Source organism: Schistocerca gregaria, chromosome 8 (genome assembly GCF_023897955.1).
Source record: "Schistocerca gregaria isolate iqSchGreg1 chromosome 8, iqSchGreg1.2, whole genome shotgun sequence".
Classification (NCBI taxonomy): Eukaryota; Metazoa; Arthropoda; class Insecta; order Orthoptera; family Acrididae; genus Schistocerca; species Schistocerca gregaria.
In genome coordinates, this window is record NC_064927.1 from 131,093,027 (window position 1) to 131,113,220 (window position 20,194).

The 20,194-nt window shown below is 42.3% G+C and overlaps 1 protein-coding gene across 2 annotated transcripts in view; it reads left to right on the forward strand.

Moving 5' to 3' along the window:
* Window positions 1-20,194, forward strand: part of LOC126284071 (calcium/calmodulin-dependent protein kinase kinase 1) — a 1,500,861-nt gene that overhangs the window by 1,392,454 nt on the left and 88,213 nt on the right. For both annotated transcript variants that reach the window (XM_049982700.1, XM_049982701.1), the window contains one exon: window positions 18,863-18,914. In XM_049982700.1, the coding sequence (XP_049838657.1) occupies window positions 18,863-18,914 (52 nt within the window). The remainder of the gene's footprint in view (window positions 1-18,862; window positions 18,915-20,194) is intronic.

Here is a 20,194-nt window from a genome sequence, read left to right on the forward strand (position 1 = left end):
GGAAATATGTTCTGTTGCATTTCGCAATAAAGAACCCATATGTGTTGGACAGTTATTTGCATTCTCTGATATCTCAAATTAACTATTCTGTGGAATGATTGTTGAGCTTCTTCTGTTTCGTTAAAAATTCCGTCATTATTTCATGATGTGGTTTGCCATCTGCAATAGTAGCACGACAAAATATTGTGTTGCTAGCCATAATGCTGTAATGTAAAAACTAAATTAACAAACAAAAGTTCTATTTTTAGCTAAATAGCTCACACTAAAACAATTCACACAGATTGAATTATTGTCTCCATGCACAACAAAGATCTTCACCCTCAATATTTTTGCAGAAAGAGCAGAAAAAATTCACACACAAGTATGACCATTGAATTGCAGTATCTGAAACAGAAAATACAAATGTTAGGACATATAGGCGTAGCGATGATTTGATTTAGAGAACCTGTGTTGCAGTCTAATTACGTAATCACAGAAAACCAGACGACTATCCTAGGTGAAAACAGTCGGAATGTGTAAGCTTACTGTTACAATTTATGCCTGTATGTGAAATATCTGATTATATTCATTTCTAAAACTTTCCCCTCATGTTAGATGTACTCAGACAACATTATAAATTGATGAACAAGACTGAGCGTTGGTCGGCCCTGTCTTGCGCATGCAAAATAAAGATAATGAAACTAACTTAATTTCAAAGGACTCTGAGCGCTCAGTGAAAAATGTGTAACTGTAATTCAGTATCGAAGCGCGTTGTGAACGATGCGTAATGTGAAGTGCAATTTTAGACTAAGAGTATCCACAAACGTAAATTACTGCTCTACTCTGAAGAAAATAATTATTTGAAATTATCAACACTCTTCACTGATAATCAATGTACTTACTAGCACGACGCCTGACGATCCTGAGTACACGCTGCTTGCACAAGAATGCAAGGTGAGATCTGCCCTTGAATAAGAGTGACTTGCCTCGTGCTGTTTTTGTGTCTGGAGTACTGACGTTCTCGAAAGCAAACAGAAATCAGTAGATGGAGCAGTTAAAGGTAAATAATCTAATCTTGCTTCGGGTGACGTAATGTGCAATGCATACACGATGAAAATTCAAGACTTTGCTATGAGTCAAGGATGTGGGTTTTACGTTAAGGAAAATCATATTTGTTAAATCTCACACTGATTATGGAAAAATGACTGCACAACATAACAAGAATAACACGTATAAAACTCCCTCTTTACAAAGACAGTGTGCGAATCGCCTGTAGAACATCTATGAATGCACAGTGAAGCGTAGCGACGAGCGCATGGACACTATGCTTTACTCTTTGATTTCTATGACTATTCTTTGTATTATTTAGATTTTCCAGTTGATTGGTGTTTGACTTTAAAGAAGTAAAAAGTTACTGCCTGATTACTTAATCTGGATCTCTTTAGCAGACAGAGATAAGCGGTAATTGGCTTAAGACTACAAACATACCGTTAAAATTCGTCCAGGTAGTTCTCAAACAATAACATAAACAAGAAAGCATTAAATGAATTTTTATCTCCATAATAAAATATCCCAGATAGCTTCTCTCAGATTTACAATGACAGATCCCATTCCTCGAAAATCTCAACTGCCCGATGCTATGCCTCAAATAAAAATTTCTCAGCGTTGCACAACCGGCTGTTTGACGAGTCAATCACAGATAAAACGGAACACAGAGTGGAGGATCTCATTCACTACTCCTACAGTGTACTCATTCCTTCGTAACGACCGAGAGAGCGGTGTGCTGGAGCATGACACGGCGGTCAGATGGTCCCGATGGGCCACTTGTGGCTTGATTACGGAGTGCTTACAGCGTACTCATTCATCTTTGTCCTAGTACAGTAAATGTGAATTATTTGCAATTGCAGAAAGCAATGCGAACTGTAGAATGTTACCGAAGTACACCTTTATCTTACTCAAATTGAGCACACAAAACACATCATTATATCTCTTATCGTTTGCTTAAAAAGAACCAAAATATCGGACATGTGTGGAAAACAAACATCCTGGGTGCTTTACATTCCGCTGAGAGCTTCTATAACGTGTGTGCCCTCTATGAGCGCCTGAAACTTACGTGGCATGCTCCCTATAAGTCTACAGAGATGATCCCGTTGTATCGATTCCCATTCTTTACTAATAGCCCATTATAGGCCATGGAGAGTCTGGTGGAAGATGACGACCACGAACACGTCTGTCAAGCACGTGCTACATATGCACGACCGGATCGGGAATCACCGCCGACCAATCCAATACTTAAATTTCATGGCTTTGTAAGACATCCCTGTCGATGCCTGCCACATAGGCCCTCGCACCAGAAGATGTTCGGGGTCACACTGTATGCGGAAGGCATCAGATGGTCCAACAGGACCTCCTCCATGTGCAGCCGGGCTGAAAGGTAACCATGGACAACAAGATCCGTAAAGCTGTTAACACTGAAGCCTACCGTAATATCCTAGAAACCTGGAAATTCGTCGATTTCCTGGAGAACATTTGGCAAGTGTCGCTGACCACGGGTCTCCACACACGAGCACAGACTCGTCTGTAAATAACACGTTTCGCCAGTGACTAAGTTGCCAGTTGTCTTGGCAGAACTGAAGGCTAGCTGCAAGATGATGTCTTGTCAAATAGGGTACTCGAATAGGCCCTATCCTGTAACCGCTTCATTGCAGTGTTATCGGACACTGCGGCTCCAGTGGCCATTTACAGATAGTCTTGCAGTGCTCTGGCGGCAGCCGTATGACGCTGCAACGCGTAGACACCAGATATCGGTCTTCACGTGGAGCTGCAAAGCGTCGCCGCTTTTGTCCAATTCGCCTCCTGTACTGATTTGTCTCCTTGTAACGAGTTCACAATCTGTGGATGACATATGGAGAGCCATTGGCATCTGTAGCAATGGCCGAATGTCCTTCCTTTTAGGATTCAACAGACTGCCCTTGCAACTTGCACTGCATTAAGATGTCGCATTGCATGTGCTTGGTTGAACACAATGTCCACAAATCATAACTGCTATCTGCGTGCCTTACTAGAAAACACTGGGACGCCGATACTCACTTCCTGCTGAGGGTTCACCTGACACTGTAATGCATAACATTGCCAACAGGTGGCTAATAACTCCAATACTTGCGCACATTGAAAGCGAAGATCACAAACCGCAAGTAAGATCACAGCCACCACCTGTATCAAATACACACGACGGCTATTTGGAAAGTAAGGAACGATAGGTCGTGAAATGCAAACCACAAAGAAAATTTGTTTTATTTGCAACGGTTAGCTACACCTACCAGCTACTTCTCTACACAGTCGCCGCTCATAGACATCTGTCGTAGCGTTGTAGCAACGTTTCAATTTCCTCGTTGTAGAAGACAGCCGCCAGTGCTTTTCGACAATTTTCTACTCTGCACTGTCACTCGTTGTCTGTGTCAAAATACTGTCTTTCTTCATAGCCTGCGGTTCATTTGAGCAGGATGAACCTCAGGGGTAGCCAATTATCGGCTGTGATCAAACACTTCCCATCGAAAACGCTGCAGGAGCATCTTCATTGCACCTGCAGAGTATGACCGAGAATTGTCGTGCAGAACGAACCGCATGACAGTTATGTTATGTGGATTGCCTGGCGAAATCTTTCGCCAGGCCCTCATATGTAGCGGGAGACGCTAATTTCTAGCCATCTTTACGTTCTCACTGTGATCTCAGAACTGAAAAAAGCGACATGATGCGATCGACGGGAGTGCTAGACACAGTGTCCAACGCATCTCTGCAAAGCTTCATCACATTTCCACTTTATTTTCCATTTCGCGGCCGATCGTTCATTAGTTTCCGAATAACTCTCGTATGCAATGCCAGCCGTTGATACATGTGTTCTCTTAATTCTTTTGAACAGTCTATTTTCTTCACCACATCACATGCTTATAACGCTGAAATCCAGCTTTCAGTCCCCAGCGGGTGGTGGTCATAATGGTTTAGCTCGGGCAGTACTTTAACGAAACGTGACAGTCTTACGTAACAGCGGATATGACATTAGCGGTAAACGCAATTTCTAAATCGGACGATATTTAGTAATGGATGTGATGGAACTCCAAAACTTCCTGGCTGATTAAAATTGAATGCTGGACCAGGACTGAAAATCGGGACCGTTTTACCACAGGAACTAAATCACGCAAGGAAAGGAGGGCGTAAGAATCACTCTGGCACGGGAAAAGAAAGCGTTCCTCGACAACAGAGTGGAGAAATCCACTATCATAATCGACTCTGACAAAGAGATGAGTGTTTTTATCCCGCACCTGCTTACGGGCATCTCAGAAACGACGAAGTGCGTTGTTCGCGTTCTATTTTCTTCAAGGCCTGTGGAAGGCGGTTGAACGACTGTGAAACCAGAAGCGGCAGTCAAGGAGCTGGAAGTTGACACCTCATCACAGAAGGGTGGAGATCGGAGACTTGCCATCTGTGTTAAAGCAGTATAGACGGCAGTCTGTGGCAAATCTGACGACACAGTCAATTGTAGATCAGGCACGAGGGTTTCGGAGCATACAGTTCAACGCAAGTACTGGCCCTAGCTTCGAAGGGGGTTGGGAGGGGCATTGATTGTGGGAAAAGTGAATAAGGTGAGAATTCTCGTGGCTCAGAGGTGAAATTTTTTAATTACTTTTGAATACAGTATGCGAGTAACAGTGATCAATGAGTTACAAATATTTACTATTAAAAACAGTCTTGATCCAGATTTATTTATTAAGGTGACCGGTTTCGATCACTACTGTGGTCATCTTCAGACCATTGAGTAGGAACCTCTTCCTGCTGGAGAATCACTTCAACAGAAAGAGGTTCCTACTCAATGGTCTGAAGATGACCACAGTAGTGGTCCAAACATGTAATCTTAATAAACAAATCGTGATGTGGACTGTTTTTAATAGTAAATAAAAAGTAGAAATTTTAATTTTGAAAAAAAACGTTTTGATACTCTGGACAACTGGCAAAGATATAAATACGCGGAAACACCGGCTGGAAGAAGGGCTACGATAAAACACACACATTAAGATGCCTGGTAATAAATTCTATGACTCTAGAGGGACAGGCAGAGGGACAGAGACAGGCACGAAAATATGGATGAAATCATTTAGGACTGGTGTTTTGGAATGAAGCGACTAGCAAAGAACAGGAAATCATGAATTAGATTTCACGAAAAATAGCGGCGTTTCATAGAGGCAACGCGAAATTTCTGTTATTGTCTTCCGTTAAAAGAGCCGTTTTCGCTCTGCCCCGAAGTAGTGCGTTGGTCTTGCAGAAGTTTCCCTCGCTGCGACCCGACGCTCCGGTTCCCTTTGTTCGTTTCGTCGGGTGCGGGGCTTCGCCACTGGAGTTGAGAGCAGATGGGGGGAAGGGGGGAGGAGGGTGAGTGGGAGTGGAATTTATGAGGTTCTGCAATTGGACGAATGGCTCCCAGTGGACGGTGAGAAATAATCGAGTCAAAACGTGCACAGACGTTCCGGCTTGCCGACTGGAATTCTGTTCTAGCAAACCAGGAGAGTGTGGTCTCGAAAGGAGGAAGGGCAGATTAGGGTTTAGCGTCCTGTCGACGACGAAGGCATTAGAGACAAGGTGTAAACTCAGATTGGCGATAGGGATTGAATGAAACAGGCCATATAGTTTTCATTTATCTTAAGCGGTTTAGGATAGACACTAAAAACCTGAAACCGGTAGGAGTGATGGGTTTTGAACTGGCGTTCTCCAGAATGCATGTCGAGTGCAACATATTTCTAGGTGTTACTCGAAAATGATTCTGGGCTGGCACATATGGTGTCTGATGAGATGTCGGTTTTACCTCTTCAGTGATGGTGTTGAAATAAATAATGAATATGTTTTCATCGTGTGTTTTATTGTTACACATAGTTACAGTCTAAATTACACTGTTGCAGTTTTTATACTTTGTAAAATATTTAAGGTACACAATATGTGCTTCGGGTATTAACCAGTAAAAAAAACATCTTGCGTAACGGATACTTGATTTTTAAAAATCAGTTGTTTTTAAGTACACACAAACGTGTGTTACACTTCTTGCAAACAGTTCTGCACGCTTCATAGCAACTTTTAGACATTCTACGTTATGGAGAAGGTGATCAACCTGGTCGTATCTGTTTAGGTTCCTTGGCTGAGTGCCAACATTTCTTCTCGTGGATGCATTATCAGCAGATCGAAAACACTCAGATATCTCCCACTCAACCACAGATATTTCTCTGGAGAGCGGTGACGAACTTCTCACAAGAGCAGGCTTCATCAGCCTATTAACGAAATTCCGTCTAAAAATTTATTAGGGACACTTTGAGACTGCTTCCTTTCTACAGAATATTTGTCCATAAATCAAAAATTAACAATAGTTAAATCAGTAAGGTGGTTAAACAACCTACATGGCAGTTTTTCTGTTGTGATAATTTACCTATATTCTTCGAACACTTCATCATCCCTTGCAGGTGCCTTGTGGGTCATTTCCAACACAGGAAGATAATAGAACAACAGTCTGAAATCGTACTCCTCCAGTATGTGAAGTATGTCTTCATCGTTGATAACTGCAAATAATAACATAAATTAACGGCTTATGCTATAACAATGTTTTGTGATAGTCAAATTATTTATAGCTAAAGCATTTCAAAATTGTGAGGTTTCACTCACTCGAAACTTAAAATATCTACTATTTACACCCTACAAAATAGACATAAATGCTTGGAGGATATATACGTGACATAATTGAAAATAGGTTTTCAGGTTCGTAGCCACTGTAATTGAACAATGGTCGTAAGACAAAGCCGCTATGCTGTTACAACTTATGGACTGACAGAATGAGTACTTACGTCATTAAGTAAAAGCAACATATTTATGGCAATCGCTGTTACGAAATGGTGTGTATACTGTTTGAGTCAGTTTCTTTTTAAGATGTAACGGCACAACGCCTTTGTTTTATGGCCATCGTTCAATTACAGTGGCCACGAACGAGGAAAAGCTGTTTTTAATTGTGTCAGATATGGACTTTGTTATTTTAAGAAGCATTTTAACGATGTGTAAAGCCGTAAACGCAGCAACACTAATCACAAATGTCTTATGATCTGAAGATGGGTAGGTTGTTAGCCGAAACTAGTAGTCCATCCTGATAAAGAACGTTTCACGTGCGATCTTAACGTCATGGATTTTCAATGCATAACAAAAATAAAAAAATTACAATAGATCGCATATCTCGTGGTTGACAGTGCCAATAAACTTGGTAATTAACTTAAATGGAATGTACGTCAAAACAGTTCAGAATTTTGACCGGTATCTACAATGATGATGTAACATTCATTTCCCAGCGATTTATTTAGGAGTATCAAGAAGTTTCCGTTTGAGTGCGCTGCAGCAGCGTATATGCATCATAGCGAGACTCCGATGTGAGTATATAAGCACCGACGTTTAGGCAAGGAATTAGTGTGGCATTGTTGTCTTTCTGACGTGTATGCAGTAAGTGCAGAAACGAAGAACTACGGCGATGCTATTAGCAAAGGCGTCCAAGAGGGACCAACATGCCGCCATTCTTCTGTTGGCTGCTAGAGGAGAGACACTGGCAGATATCCATCTGAGAACGAAGAATTTATATGGAGCAGCTTCCTTCTAGGAGACCACTATTGTGAAATGGTGCGCCAATCCTGTGCTGGTCGCAGTTCGTCGCAAGGCGCCGGTCAATCTGAGAGGCCAGCCTTATCCATTACAGGCAAGATGGAGACACTCGAGCGCAACTCTGGAGTCCTCATCTCTCCCCATGCGATTGTCATGCCTTCAGTCCCTTAAAAATGACTCAACAACACCACACGTGTAGGACAGGAAAAGACTTACATACTGTTCACGCGAACGTGCAGGATCGTACGGCCAAGTCACGTTTCGTAAGCGATGAAACAGGCTTGGTCACCCGAAGACAAGTATCCACACGGACGATGAGGCAACGCATGGAGCAACATGGATCGTCAGCGAGGCAACCGTTGCTGCAGCTTCCCTTGAGATGGAAAAAGGAAGAGGCACGTCTTCAGTTGTTCGCCGAACGACAAGACTGGAAAGAGGCGTGCCACCACGTTCATTATTCAGACCTGTCCTACTTCTGTACAGAGCGGGTTGGTGCAGTGGTTAGCACACTGGATTCACATCCCGGAGGACAATGGTTCAAAACCCTCGGCTGGCCACCCTAATTTAGCATGATTTCCCTTAATCATTTCAAGCAAATGCCGAGTTGGTTCTTCTGAAAGGGCACGGTCAACTTCCTTCCCCACCTTTTTCTAATCAGATGGTACCGATAAACTCGCTGCTTGATTCCCTCCCCCCACACTTAAAAAAAATCAATCAACCAACATAGTTCTATTTACAGCATCATGTTAGACGTATCCGTGTGTGAAGGCTGCGAAGGGAATGAATGTTGCCATATTGCATTCGCCACCGCCATAGAAGCCCAGCACCAGCTGCGATGGCATGGGGTGTGATTGGATAGGCAACACGAACACGTATGGCTCGCGTAGTGGGTAATTTTGACAGCTGGCGTTACATTTCTGGAAGAGTTGTGGCCAGTGGCTGTGCCATATCTGCGAGAGCTCCAGGACACAGTCTTTCACCAAAATAATACGAAACAGCAGGTTGCTCGAATGTTCACGTATCCAGCAAATTTTCAAATCTCCCAGGAGCTGAAAACGTCTGGTCATGAGCCAAGAGACTGGCACACTTCTACTCGTTGGTCACTAAGACTGTTCATCTGTGGCATAGAGTTAAAGAAGCATGGAATGACATACCTGTGTCTTTCGTTGAAGCTCAATTTGACCTGATGGCCAGCCAGGTTAAAATCGTTATCCCTGCCAGTCTGTATAGTCCCCAATCATCTATAAATTTAACTATGTATCCTTTATACTGGGCTCCATACGCACAGTAAGATAAATTTCGTTATTTTCTATCTTTTATGATATAATAATTGTAATAGCCAGTTCAGTAAATCCTTGGGCACACATGTTTCCCACCAGTGATTTAACACTTCACTGGTGAAAACTATGGTATGGCATGCAATGGTCATAGGGATCTGTTGTCACCCCTAGGTTTTATTTTGTATTTAACTGCAACATTACAAACCTTCTTGAGTGAAAATTGGTCCATTGTTATGTATTTATATTCTTATTAACATATTAACACCTTAGAGAAATTTAATAACTATTACAAGTACAGTGTGCTTTAAGAGAAATAAGATATACGAATTTATTTTCTATGAGAAAATTCTCTGGGACTTCCAGTCACGTTACGTGGCTTAAAATCGACGAGCTTTCGGTCGACTACTTCTGGGCCATTCTCAAACGGTGACTGTCTTTTGATTGGTGCTACCGTCCTTATGTATGCGCACACCCTTCTTTGACGTCGCTGGTACTCGATCCGGCGCCATATAAGGCATCGTTTTCGGTGTGCACCCGGCTCACTCGCTTCGGCCTTCCGATGGTTGAGTCACAAGATGTGCATTGCTTCAGGCCGCCGTCATTATTGAAACTGTTGTCACTAACTTTGATCTCGATCGCTTCTTTCATGACACTGTCGCAGAAATTATTAGTCCGTGTAGAAACAGGTGTCTCGTCGAATGCAATACTATGTCTGTTCTCTAGAACATGCTCTGCCACCGCTGATTTCTCAGGGTATCGAAAGCAAAAAAATATCTCGTGTTCAACACCGCCCTGTTCAATAGCACGCACAGTCTGTCCATTATAAAACTGTCCACGCTACATCGTCTTTCGCAGGCCTGGAGCCCTGAAGACCTCTGAAGGACGATGTAGGCCTCAGAACGCCAGGTGTATATAAAATACCGTTTTTGAGGGTCGACTGTTTTATGATGGACAGACTGCGCGTGTTACTGAACAGCGCTGAAAATAACACAAAAGGGGTTTTCGCCTTCGGTACTCTGAGATATAGGCGGCAGCAGAGCATGCTCTAGAAAATGGACATTGTATTGCATTTGACAAGACGTCTGTTATTACCGGACTCATAGATTCTCGGGCAGCGTCATAAAAGAGGCGATCGAGACAAATATTTGTCACAGCGTCCTCAATAAAGACGGCGGTCTCCAGGTAAGAACGGCTTGAGCCCCGGCTATCGGAATTTCTGAACGGGGCTCGCAACGAGAACATTACTTTACACTGGCGCTGTAGCCGGCACCAATGACTTCCCAGAAGGCAGCGTGGCTAGGTAAGGACGGTAACAACGACCCAAAGACATTGCCTGTACCGCTGACAGCAACCGGGGGGGGGGGGGGGGAAGGAGGGGGGGGATACAATAAAAATTAAGAAAAAAATCCAATAAGCAGTCACAAGTGTCCGAAAGTTCATGGATTTTAAACCTCTTGACGCAGGTGCAACCCGAAGTGAGTTTTGTAGGTACATATCACCGCGAGACCCCTATCGTTCCTTTTGTATGGTCATTGCATGCAGGCCTACCACATTTCACACAAGCTGTTTTCAATTATCTGTCTGTGTCTCTAGGCGCTTCAGTCCGGAATCGCGCTGCTTCTACAGTCGCAGGTTCGAATCCTGCCTAGGGCATGAATGTGTGTGATGTCCTTATCTTAGTTAGGTTTTAGTTCTAAGTCTAGGGGACTGATGACCTCAAATGTTAAGTCCCATAGTGCTCGGAGCCATTTGATTTTTTTGTGTATCTCTCGAGCACAAATGAGAAGTTGCTTGTTTATGCAGTTATGTGAGCCTTTGTTCTTGATCTTGGGGATCCTTTGATCTCTTCGTTCCCAGAATTAATGTTATACTCACCAACAGGTCCAAGTGACAAGTTTTACTGTAGGTGCTGTTGCATATGTGCTGAAGCTGATGCAATTGAGGAAAGAATAAAACCATTTATTGCTGTCTAGTCCAAAATTCCATAAAACGTGCGAAGTGGCCAGCGTCGTTTACTCCTTGAAACAGAGTACGCTTATATTATTTTCTGAAACACGTCCTGCTTTTATGAAATTAAAAAATTCTACGATCTCTGGTTTCTTCGTCAACACCAGGATCAATAGCGCTCATTGCATGAAATGAAGGGAATGAATAATTTTTTTACATTTTACTCAGAAATAACTATATCATTCTTTTACCTTGGTGTACACTTAAATTTGTTTTCGAGTACAGTATTATATGTAATACTGTATACTGTCGCATGTCTTAACGTTCGAAGCTCTTCTCAGGAAAATAAACAATAAGCAATAACAGGTTACCAAGAACCACTTTGTAATACACGTAGAATTTCTGTTGTGTTCCGATAGTATAGCGCGAAAACTTCGTTGTTGTACTGCCAGTAGTGTTGCGCTGTTTTTCCGAAGCACCTCGGACGAACCTGACTCCATTCAGATCCACGGAACGCAATTCCAGCGTTTGCACTTATCGGCAGCTGTGTGAATAATCTTTACTTTTGTGGGTTTTCATTACCAAAGAACTAGAGTAATATTCCGCAAACTTAAAATACATAAAACTATCCTTTAATATAAATATGTAATTAAACCACGTCTTAGCTGGAAGTTAATTCTATCTATTTAGTCGTAGGCGCTCAGAAACGGGGAGGAAATGAACGGCTATGTTTCGTTGTGCAAATGAAGGTGACTGCCACCGAGAAAAGCAAGACCAGGGCTGCAAGAGGAGAGAGCAGGGTGGAGTGCGGAAGCATATGAGACAGTCTTCTTATCCGGGCTTTTGGAACGCAGTCCTTTGAAGAGAAGAAAAAGATACTGGCCCGCCGAAGATCGCCTTTTCCATTGCCAAATACAAAAATAATAACAAAAAGATATGATCGACTTTTCAATGCCGAATACTACAATAAAATAAAGTGGTCATCTGGAAGTATAAAGAGGTCAAAATTATATTGTTGGCCATGTATGCTCTTTTTTTCTTTTTAAAAGGAAAATAGTGAACGGTCCTCCTTAGGACACGACGACTTGAATAACCTTCTGAAAGGATGTAAAGGTAGAAATTTTTTTCATTCCTTTTGGTACCGCAGTAACTGATTTCCGATTGGATCAGCTGCGGGAGGTAGACATCCTTGAACACAACGTAATTGTAATGCAAATCAGGAAAGTAATACAATGTTTCATTCACGTTGTTATCTGTATCGCTCAGAAATAACTTCCATTTCAGGGTCACGCAGACAGAAAATGAACATTCCAAAGATCGTGAAAGCTATGTTGAATTGGTTTTCTTGTTAATAAAATACTACTAAACGTTGGAACCACCGTCTGCAGATGGCAAGAGTGTTCTCTGAACTATCCAGCCACATTTAAAATGCTACAGCTCTACCGAAAGAAATTAAGAAAGAGAAAAGTAATGCACACTTCAATGCTATCATTGGGGATGAAACCAGCGATGTATCGAAGCACTCTCAACTCTTTCCTGTACTGTTGTATATGTATGTTAGTGGTGAAGATCAAGAAAGATTTGTTGGTTTCACTGATACTGATGTAAACCGTAGCCCAATTGCTCTGGAAAATCATGTGTAGCTTACGATCAAAAACTATTAATGTGCTTCAGAACTAGCAGCACGTACCAAGATAATACCGCTGTGTTAACTGGAGAACTGAATGAAGACAGCAAAGACAAATAACCTGACACAACGTTCGTGCACTCTTTTTCTGCTCATAGGTTAATGGTAGAGCTTTCTCACCCCGTATCCTGTACACAGCAATGCAAAATATTTTCGTGAGACTAAGTAGTTTTAATGCTTTTTTCTCTGATTCCGCATAGAAAACTGCTGCTTTGGACAGGATTGTTAAAAAAATAGATTTCCAAAAGTGCGCCTCACACACTAAAACTATGATGGACGGGTATTCGAAACAGTAAAATAACATATTCTCGACCCTCTAAATTGTTCCATAGCATTCTTGATAATCTCGACCCGTACTACGGAGATCGAAGTTTCAGTAATGTTCTTCCAGAATATGAGTTTCAGTTCTTATCACTAAGTCCTCGGGCCATGGGTCATTCACCTTTACAGATTCTATACTTGAAAGACCAATGAACGCTAGTAAAGAAATCTCAACTACGTAAGCGGTAACAGGGGTGATATATAACGCAAAACATTATTCAGCCTCAGGTAGGGCCTGAAGGAAATTGATTACGGCTCGGCTAACCAATAACTTATTTACGCAGCAATGACAGAGGAATAGATAGGCGAGACAGGAAAGTAAAATCATTGTAAACAGCGTTAGAGAGGAAACAAAGTATCGCTGAAGCGAGCATCACCATTTTTACTCGTACCATTGGAGGGTTAAGAATGCAGACGTAGTTCACAGCTGGGAAGAAGTAAAGAAATGAACGACACAAACTGCCCTGGACGAATATTGTCGAGGATGGTTGACGGGGAAAGACAGTTCACCTCAGACTCATGGGTTTCACGCTGAATTAGTCGGTGCAGCAGGAGCACAGTTCAGAAACAGCAATTGAAAGCGATGTTGACTTTCATCAACAGGCGAGGCAATCAATATTTGGCTCACAGCTTCATCTGCGTTAAGCCCGCGTTCGCCTTTCGTGTTTGACGTAAACAGGAAGCAGCTACACCGTCGTCGCGTTTGTGTGTCAACACGGTAGATGTGTTTCGATCCGCTGCAAATAAGCTCCGCCATGCCGAATACTGCTTCACCGATTTTATTGCGTTAATTGCTACGGGTGAGGCGCTCTGTTCACTTTCCGCTTGCGTCGTCCGCGATTTTCAGGCCACAGACTGATATATGCTGCTCCTGCATTAATTTGATTGCGCAGTGACACTGTCTGGGTAACGAGGCTGTGACCCACATTCGGAGCCGCGCTTCCATTGTTCTGTGTCCGCCCGGGGTAATGTGGTACTCTGAAATTGCGACATGGAAGAGATCGCTGTACCGTGAGGTAATCCAGTAAAAGGAGAGTGACCGCGAGAGTTCCAAGCACGTATCTTCACCACACTGACGGAAATGGGCGGTGTTTCATGAACACCATTTACCAAACATTGTGGAGCAGTTTATCACATGACAAGTACTAAAGGAATCAACTTCTATCCCATTCGGAATTAATGTCCTTCATGAACATCGGCATCAATTACAGACCCCATATGCAAGGGAGCAAACAGTTAAGGATTGTCATCTTCAGAAATTTCTAGCCAAGCCTGCAACACAATCTGTTTTCAGTTCGTGAAAACTGCTGGCTGGAGCCAGGTATGAAAATAATAAGTATCTTCCCATCACGTCTCAGGCATGCCCTCTGGATGACAAAAAATGGTTCAAATGGCTGTGAGCACTATGGGACAACTTCTGAGGTCATCAGTCCCCAGAACGTAGTACTTAAACCTAACTAACCTAAGGACATCACACATTCATGCCCAATGCAGAGTTCGAACCTGCGACCGTAGCGCCTAGAACCGCTCGGCCACTCCGGCCAGCTCTCTGCATGTCAAATTAGGGGACTGGGCAAATATGTCAAGAATCCGTACATTCATCCAATGTTTTTGGTATGAAGTGTGTAGTGTTGGATTATCGTGCTGCTATATGCCGTTTGAAACACTGATCGTGAATGATATGACAATAGGTTCATTACGCTTGTGTCCAAAATTAAAGCAACAAATTTTCCAGGGTTGCCTTTATTTTGCTACAAAACAGGTGATAGTAAAAGCAGAAACAGCATAAAGAATACAGAACGTAAACAGCTGCATAACGGTAGACAAAAATGTTCTTAGCTTTTTCCGGCAACTGTTTAATGTGCTCAGCATGGAGTGTGACCACCTCTGGCAGCAATACACGCCTTACAACGACGGGACATGCTTTGAGTGATGTCATCGGTCTCATGTTGAGGCAATAACGCCTATTTCTCCTGCAGAGCTGTTCGCAAGACTTGGAGAATGGTTGGTGGATGCTAACGTGATGCAGACTGTCTCCCTAGTCCATTCCAGACATGATCTGTGGGATTAAAATTCGAAGAGCGAGCAGGCCACGCTATGCATGCATTATGTTCCGTTTTCAAGAAAACATCAATCACCTGTGCTCTATGACGTCGAGCATTATCGTCCATCAATAAGAATTCTGGGCCCACACTACCTCGCGACAACCGCACATTAGGTCCCAAGATCTCGTCGAGATACCTGACAGCAGTTAAACCTTGTCGATTTACCCGTACAGTTTCATGAAGAGGTGTTCTAGTGGTCACCATAATCCCTGTCCACACTATTAAGGATCCTTCTCCATACCAGTCCCTTTCCACAATGTTTGGATTGCAAACTCGTGTTCCTCCAGATGTGAATCCGTCGAGAATCACTCTCCAGACCAAACCGGGACTCATCTGCGAAAAGAACATCGGCCCTTTGTTCGATTGTCTATGTGGAATGTGCACGACTCCACTCTACACGTTCCCTTCTGTGAAGATGCATCAAAGGTACACGTACAGAATGTCTTCGACGATAAAGGCTACTCTGCCGGAGCCTTCTGTACTCCGTGTGTCTCGATACGACACGTCCAATGGATGCTGCGAGGTCAAATGTCAGTTGCCGTGCAGTAATAAGGCGGTACCGTCGTTCTCTTACTGTCAAATAACGGTCGTCTTTCATTTATATCACACCTGGTTGGCCCTGCCCTGTTCTTCGGGATACATTTTCGATCTCTATAAGATGTCACATCCTCAGATAAACAACAGAGCGTTTCACATTAAGCCATCGGGCCACGTCAGTTTGCTACTGTCCTGCTTCCGTTTTTCGTTTGGCCCTCTACCGCAGAGAATTTGGTAGGCGTCTTCTTTCTGCCATACTGCACCGCCTGTGGCTGTGTACACAGCAACTGTGGATGTAGCACCAGCCGGCAAACACTACCCCGTTTGATAGGTGCCCTGACGTCATCGTTGACGTGGTTGTCCGTTTACCGGAATGCCATCTTCCGTGCAATTTTAGACAAAAATGTTTGTTTTGGAAAACATTTGGACCAAAGAGAACCTTAGGGAATGTTTTGAGCAAGCAAATTTCGGTATCTGGAACACTGTGAACGTCCTGGCAGATTAAAACTGTGTGCCGGACCGAGACTCGAACTCGGGACCTGCCAGGAAGTTTAATATCAGCGCACACTCCGCCGTAGAGTGAAAATTTCATTCTAGAAACAACCCCCAGGCTGTGGCTAAGCCATGTCTCCGCAATATCAGTTCTTTCGGCAGTGCTAGTTCTGCAAGGTTCGCAGGAGAGCTTCTGTAAAGTTTGGAAGGTAGGAGACGAGGTACTGGCGGAATTAAGGCTGTGAGGACGGGGCGTGAGTCGTGCTTGGGTTGCTCAGATGGTAGAGCACTTGCCCGCGAAAGGCAAAGGTCCCGAGTTCGAGTCTCGGTCCGGCACACAGTTTTAATCTGCCAGGAAGTTTCATATTAGTGCACACTCCGCTGTAGAGTGAAAATTTCATTCTAGGAACTGTGAACGTATTTTATCTTCCTAGCCGTATACTAATGCCATCTCCCATTTTTTAGCTCAAACAACAAATACTTAGTTTTCTAGACATTTATTCTCTCTCTCTCTCTCTCTCTCTCTCTCTGTCTCTCTCTCTCTCTCACTTACTCCCTCTTTCCCACCTTCCCTCCCCCTCCCCAAACCAGTCGATACAAAAAAAAAATGCTTCAAATGGCTCTGAGCACTATGCGACTTAACTTCTGAGGTCATCAGTCGCCTGGAACTTAGAACTAATTAAACCTAACTAACCTAAGGACATCACACACATCCATGCCCGAGGCAGGATTCGAACTTGCGGCCCAGTCGATATACCTTTCCCCTTGTCGTCTCTGGTCTTAGATGCATCTCAATGGATGCAACATATCAAAATAGGCGACGCACATATCGACATCACGACGTGTTCTGATTTTGTTAACCGAAGCTGGCAGTCAATGCCATACGTAATACAAAGCTTTACTTCTCTCTTACCAAGCCTTAGAGAGATTTTTGTTTGTTATTTATAGTTTTGTGGGCGTAAAAAAGAGTAAGCAGTGATTTCGGCCAACATTAGACAAGTGATTTTCATTTCACCAAACTCAATTACGAGAACGTAAAGGCTTCAGTATTGCACACTGCATCCATTTCTGGTTCTTCTCTTACATTCACCACAGAAATAAATTATTACGAACACGGCTGCCGTAATTTGAAGATGTGGATGTTCGTTTTGTGGTGATTCTCTTGTGGAATCTGCGTGTTTTTGACATTTTTATGGTGTACTGGCTGAAATTGAGGAAGTACATATCTGTTACCCAAATTAATGGTAATGTATAGTTATCGGCGTGCATAGAAGTCGAACGATAATTTTTTGGTAAGTTTCTAAATTTACGCGATTTCTAGTCGCTTTCTTAGATGCAAACTAGAGTTTGTCTTATCTAAAGTAAATCTAAGAAGCCCAAATAAACGATTCTCATTTACTTTTTAGAATGAATACAAGTATGGCGAATCATGCCGTATGAAATCATACCATTGCGTTACCTACTTCTTGAATGACATCAGTGATTACTTATTAGAGTGATGAAACATGTAAGGTGGGTTTGGTCGTCGGTTTGTGTTTTCATTTATGTTGAGTTGGCTTTGGGTCTTCTCGTGTTTATTTGCGTACCATTGAAATAAAAGTGACTCGGCGTATTAATGGTAACAGCAATGGTTTTATTTCCGTTTTTGTGGAACAGTAGCTGCCTTATCTATTTCTAAAGTTAGCATACAGTCTAATAATCAATCTGAAAACAGCATGAAGAAAGCAAGTGTGGCGCCCCTAGAGCAGGGTTCTTTTATTTTATTTTTCTCGTCAGGCTGTGTGTTTCCACCTGCAAATAAAAAAAACTTTTCGTCTGTGTACTATAACTTTTGATATGTATGATAATTTTACGGTACTGAATGCATAATTCCACCTCTTCAAGGTAGCAACACTGGTAACAAACACTTCTTTAACAAAATAAATAGGTTTAAGATACTTGGGGAAAAGCTGCCGAAATAGTACCTCTTATTTATTTATTTATTTATTTATTTTGTCTTCTATGATGAATTGAGATTCCTCAATATAAAAACTAGTACATTAACGTCTGTCTGTTTGCACGTTTTTGAGATATTCCTTCATTTGGCACTGTTGACTGTGATCTAACCTCACATTGCTTTGCAGAAATATGTATTTATTGAGGTGAAACCCAACGCAGTATCTACGCGCAATATCGCGCGACACAGATATAGTAGAAGGAAAAACGTCTGTTTTTCACTGAAGTACTGGTTATTGTTGGGGATGTTTGAAAATTATGTTATTTGTATGTGAATATCTTACCATTTCACACTGACAGCTAACTTCACTTCAATATTTCTTGGATGGTATCTGATGATGGCAGTATCCAAGCTAGGGCATAAAATGTAAAGCAATGAACTAAAAATCATTAGACCAGCTAGACTATATTTTTGGCAAAAGTTCTTACTGACTGCAGACAAATTCCGGGAATTTATTTCCTTTCTTTACAATTTCAGTGACATATCTCTAAGAATAGACTCTTTCAGTCCTGCAATCACGAGAAATTTATATCCTCCGCGAGCATTGTGTCCTTCCAGTAAATCTAGAGTCTGCGTTTTTCTACGTAATTTTCTATTTTTCTTATCGCTTTTAATTGTGTTCCATACTACTTTCTTGCCCATGTTTTGAATAGGATTCATTAGAAAATTTTCTATAACGTCCAGTATATACATAATTAAATATTACTTGGCGAGCATAACATCGGACCTTCCAGGATATCTTTCCCTGTTTTGCTTCTGTCAACACGTTAGTGGCAAAACTTTGTAACCATGTTACACTGTTTCTGTGTTCTACAGTCTTATCATGGTTCTGTTTCTGTTGTAGGCAATGAAGATCCTATCCAAGAAGAAGCTGCTGAAGAAAGCTGGCATGTTTGGTGAGTCAACAGACTACATGCTACTCTTGCTTTTTTCTGCTCATTTTGTTAAACTTCGCTTTCTGCACAATATCTCTTTGTGAAATGTGCATGTTTTGATATTTGTAAGGACAACTTTGAGTACGTCCACTCATTGGTGAAGCAAGTAGAAAAAATTACTTCTTTCCTCTAGACGCGTGAACTGGATGCATCGGGTATGCGCTTTGTTTTCACTGATGCTTAGTGTCTCGTGGATCATGTTTCACCAACAGTCGCAAATCGGCGCACGTCAAAATTAGTTGGTAATTTTGTAATGTTCCAAACAGTTCAAAGAAATCTGTTTTGCCGTATTCGTGTAGTCTACATTCAGAAAGTGGAGTACTTATCATACAAGAAGCTTTCTCTTATTTAATTACATGCGTTAGATGGTCTCTCACATTATTTCAATCATCAATTCTCCCTTTTTCGAGAGTCGAGCTTGGACAGCGCAGGGCCAAATCTAGCACTGTTTTCATAACCACTATCGTATCATAGGAAGTACTCGACATCAAGCCTTACAAGTAATTTGATTAAAGGAGACATAATTCAAGATGGAAAAGCGTCAAAGCACACAGGGACTCTCACAAAACACGCCGCAATGGTCAAAATGTCTACCATGCAACCACAATATTGGCTGCTAATAGCAACAGGGGACGGGACTGGAGGTATCCAATGGTGAACACAGAACGAGGCTACGAAGTGTAGTTGAACTGCGTAGTCGACGATTTACTGACAACAGTGCTGCAGTACTACTGGTATTTATAAAAAGCGGAGCAAAGGCAACGATAAACACAGTAAAGAATGCATTATATCTACGACAACAGCTGCCGAAGTTGACATTTCGTCAGAAAGGAATCCAACGAATTTCTCAGACCGAGAAAGAAGTGGCAGATGAAATATTAGTGTTTCTGCAAAGTCAGTCAGTGGAATATGTAGTGTCGCATACGATCGACTGAGCGGACAATATACCTGAGAAGTACAGTGACAACGGTATGTGCTTAAAAGGTAGCGTGGTGTTGAAACATGAGTCGAGCAGTCCAGTTCCTCATCCTTGTCGAACAGGGAGTCAGAAATTCCATCTACAATGCAACGTAGAACAGGCAATCGTTGCCAAAGTAGCGGGTAATAACGTACGAGTAAGATAATCCGCAGCATATCAAAAAAGATTATAAACAAATATCGAATAAGTTCGCAGTAATATGACCGTGCAGTAGATAAGACAAACTACGGATATTCAAAAGAGGACAAGCCACACTTGTTAC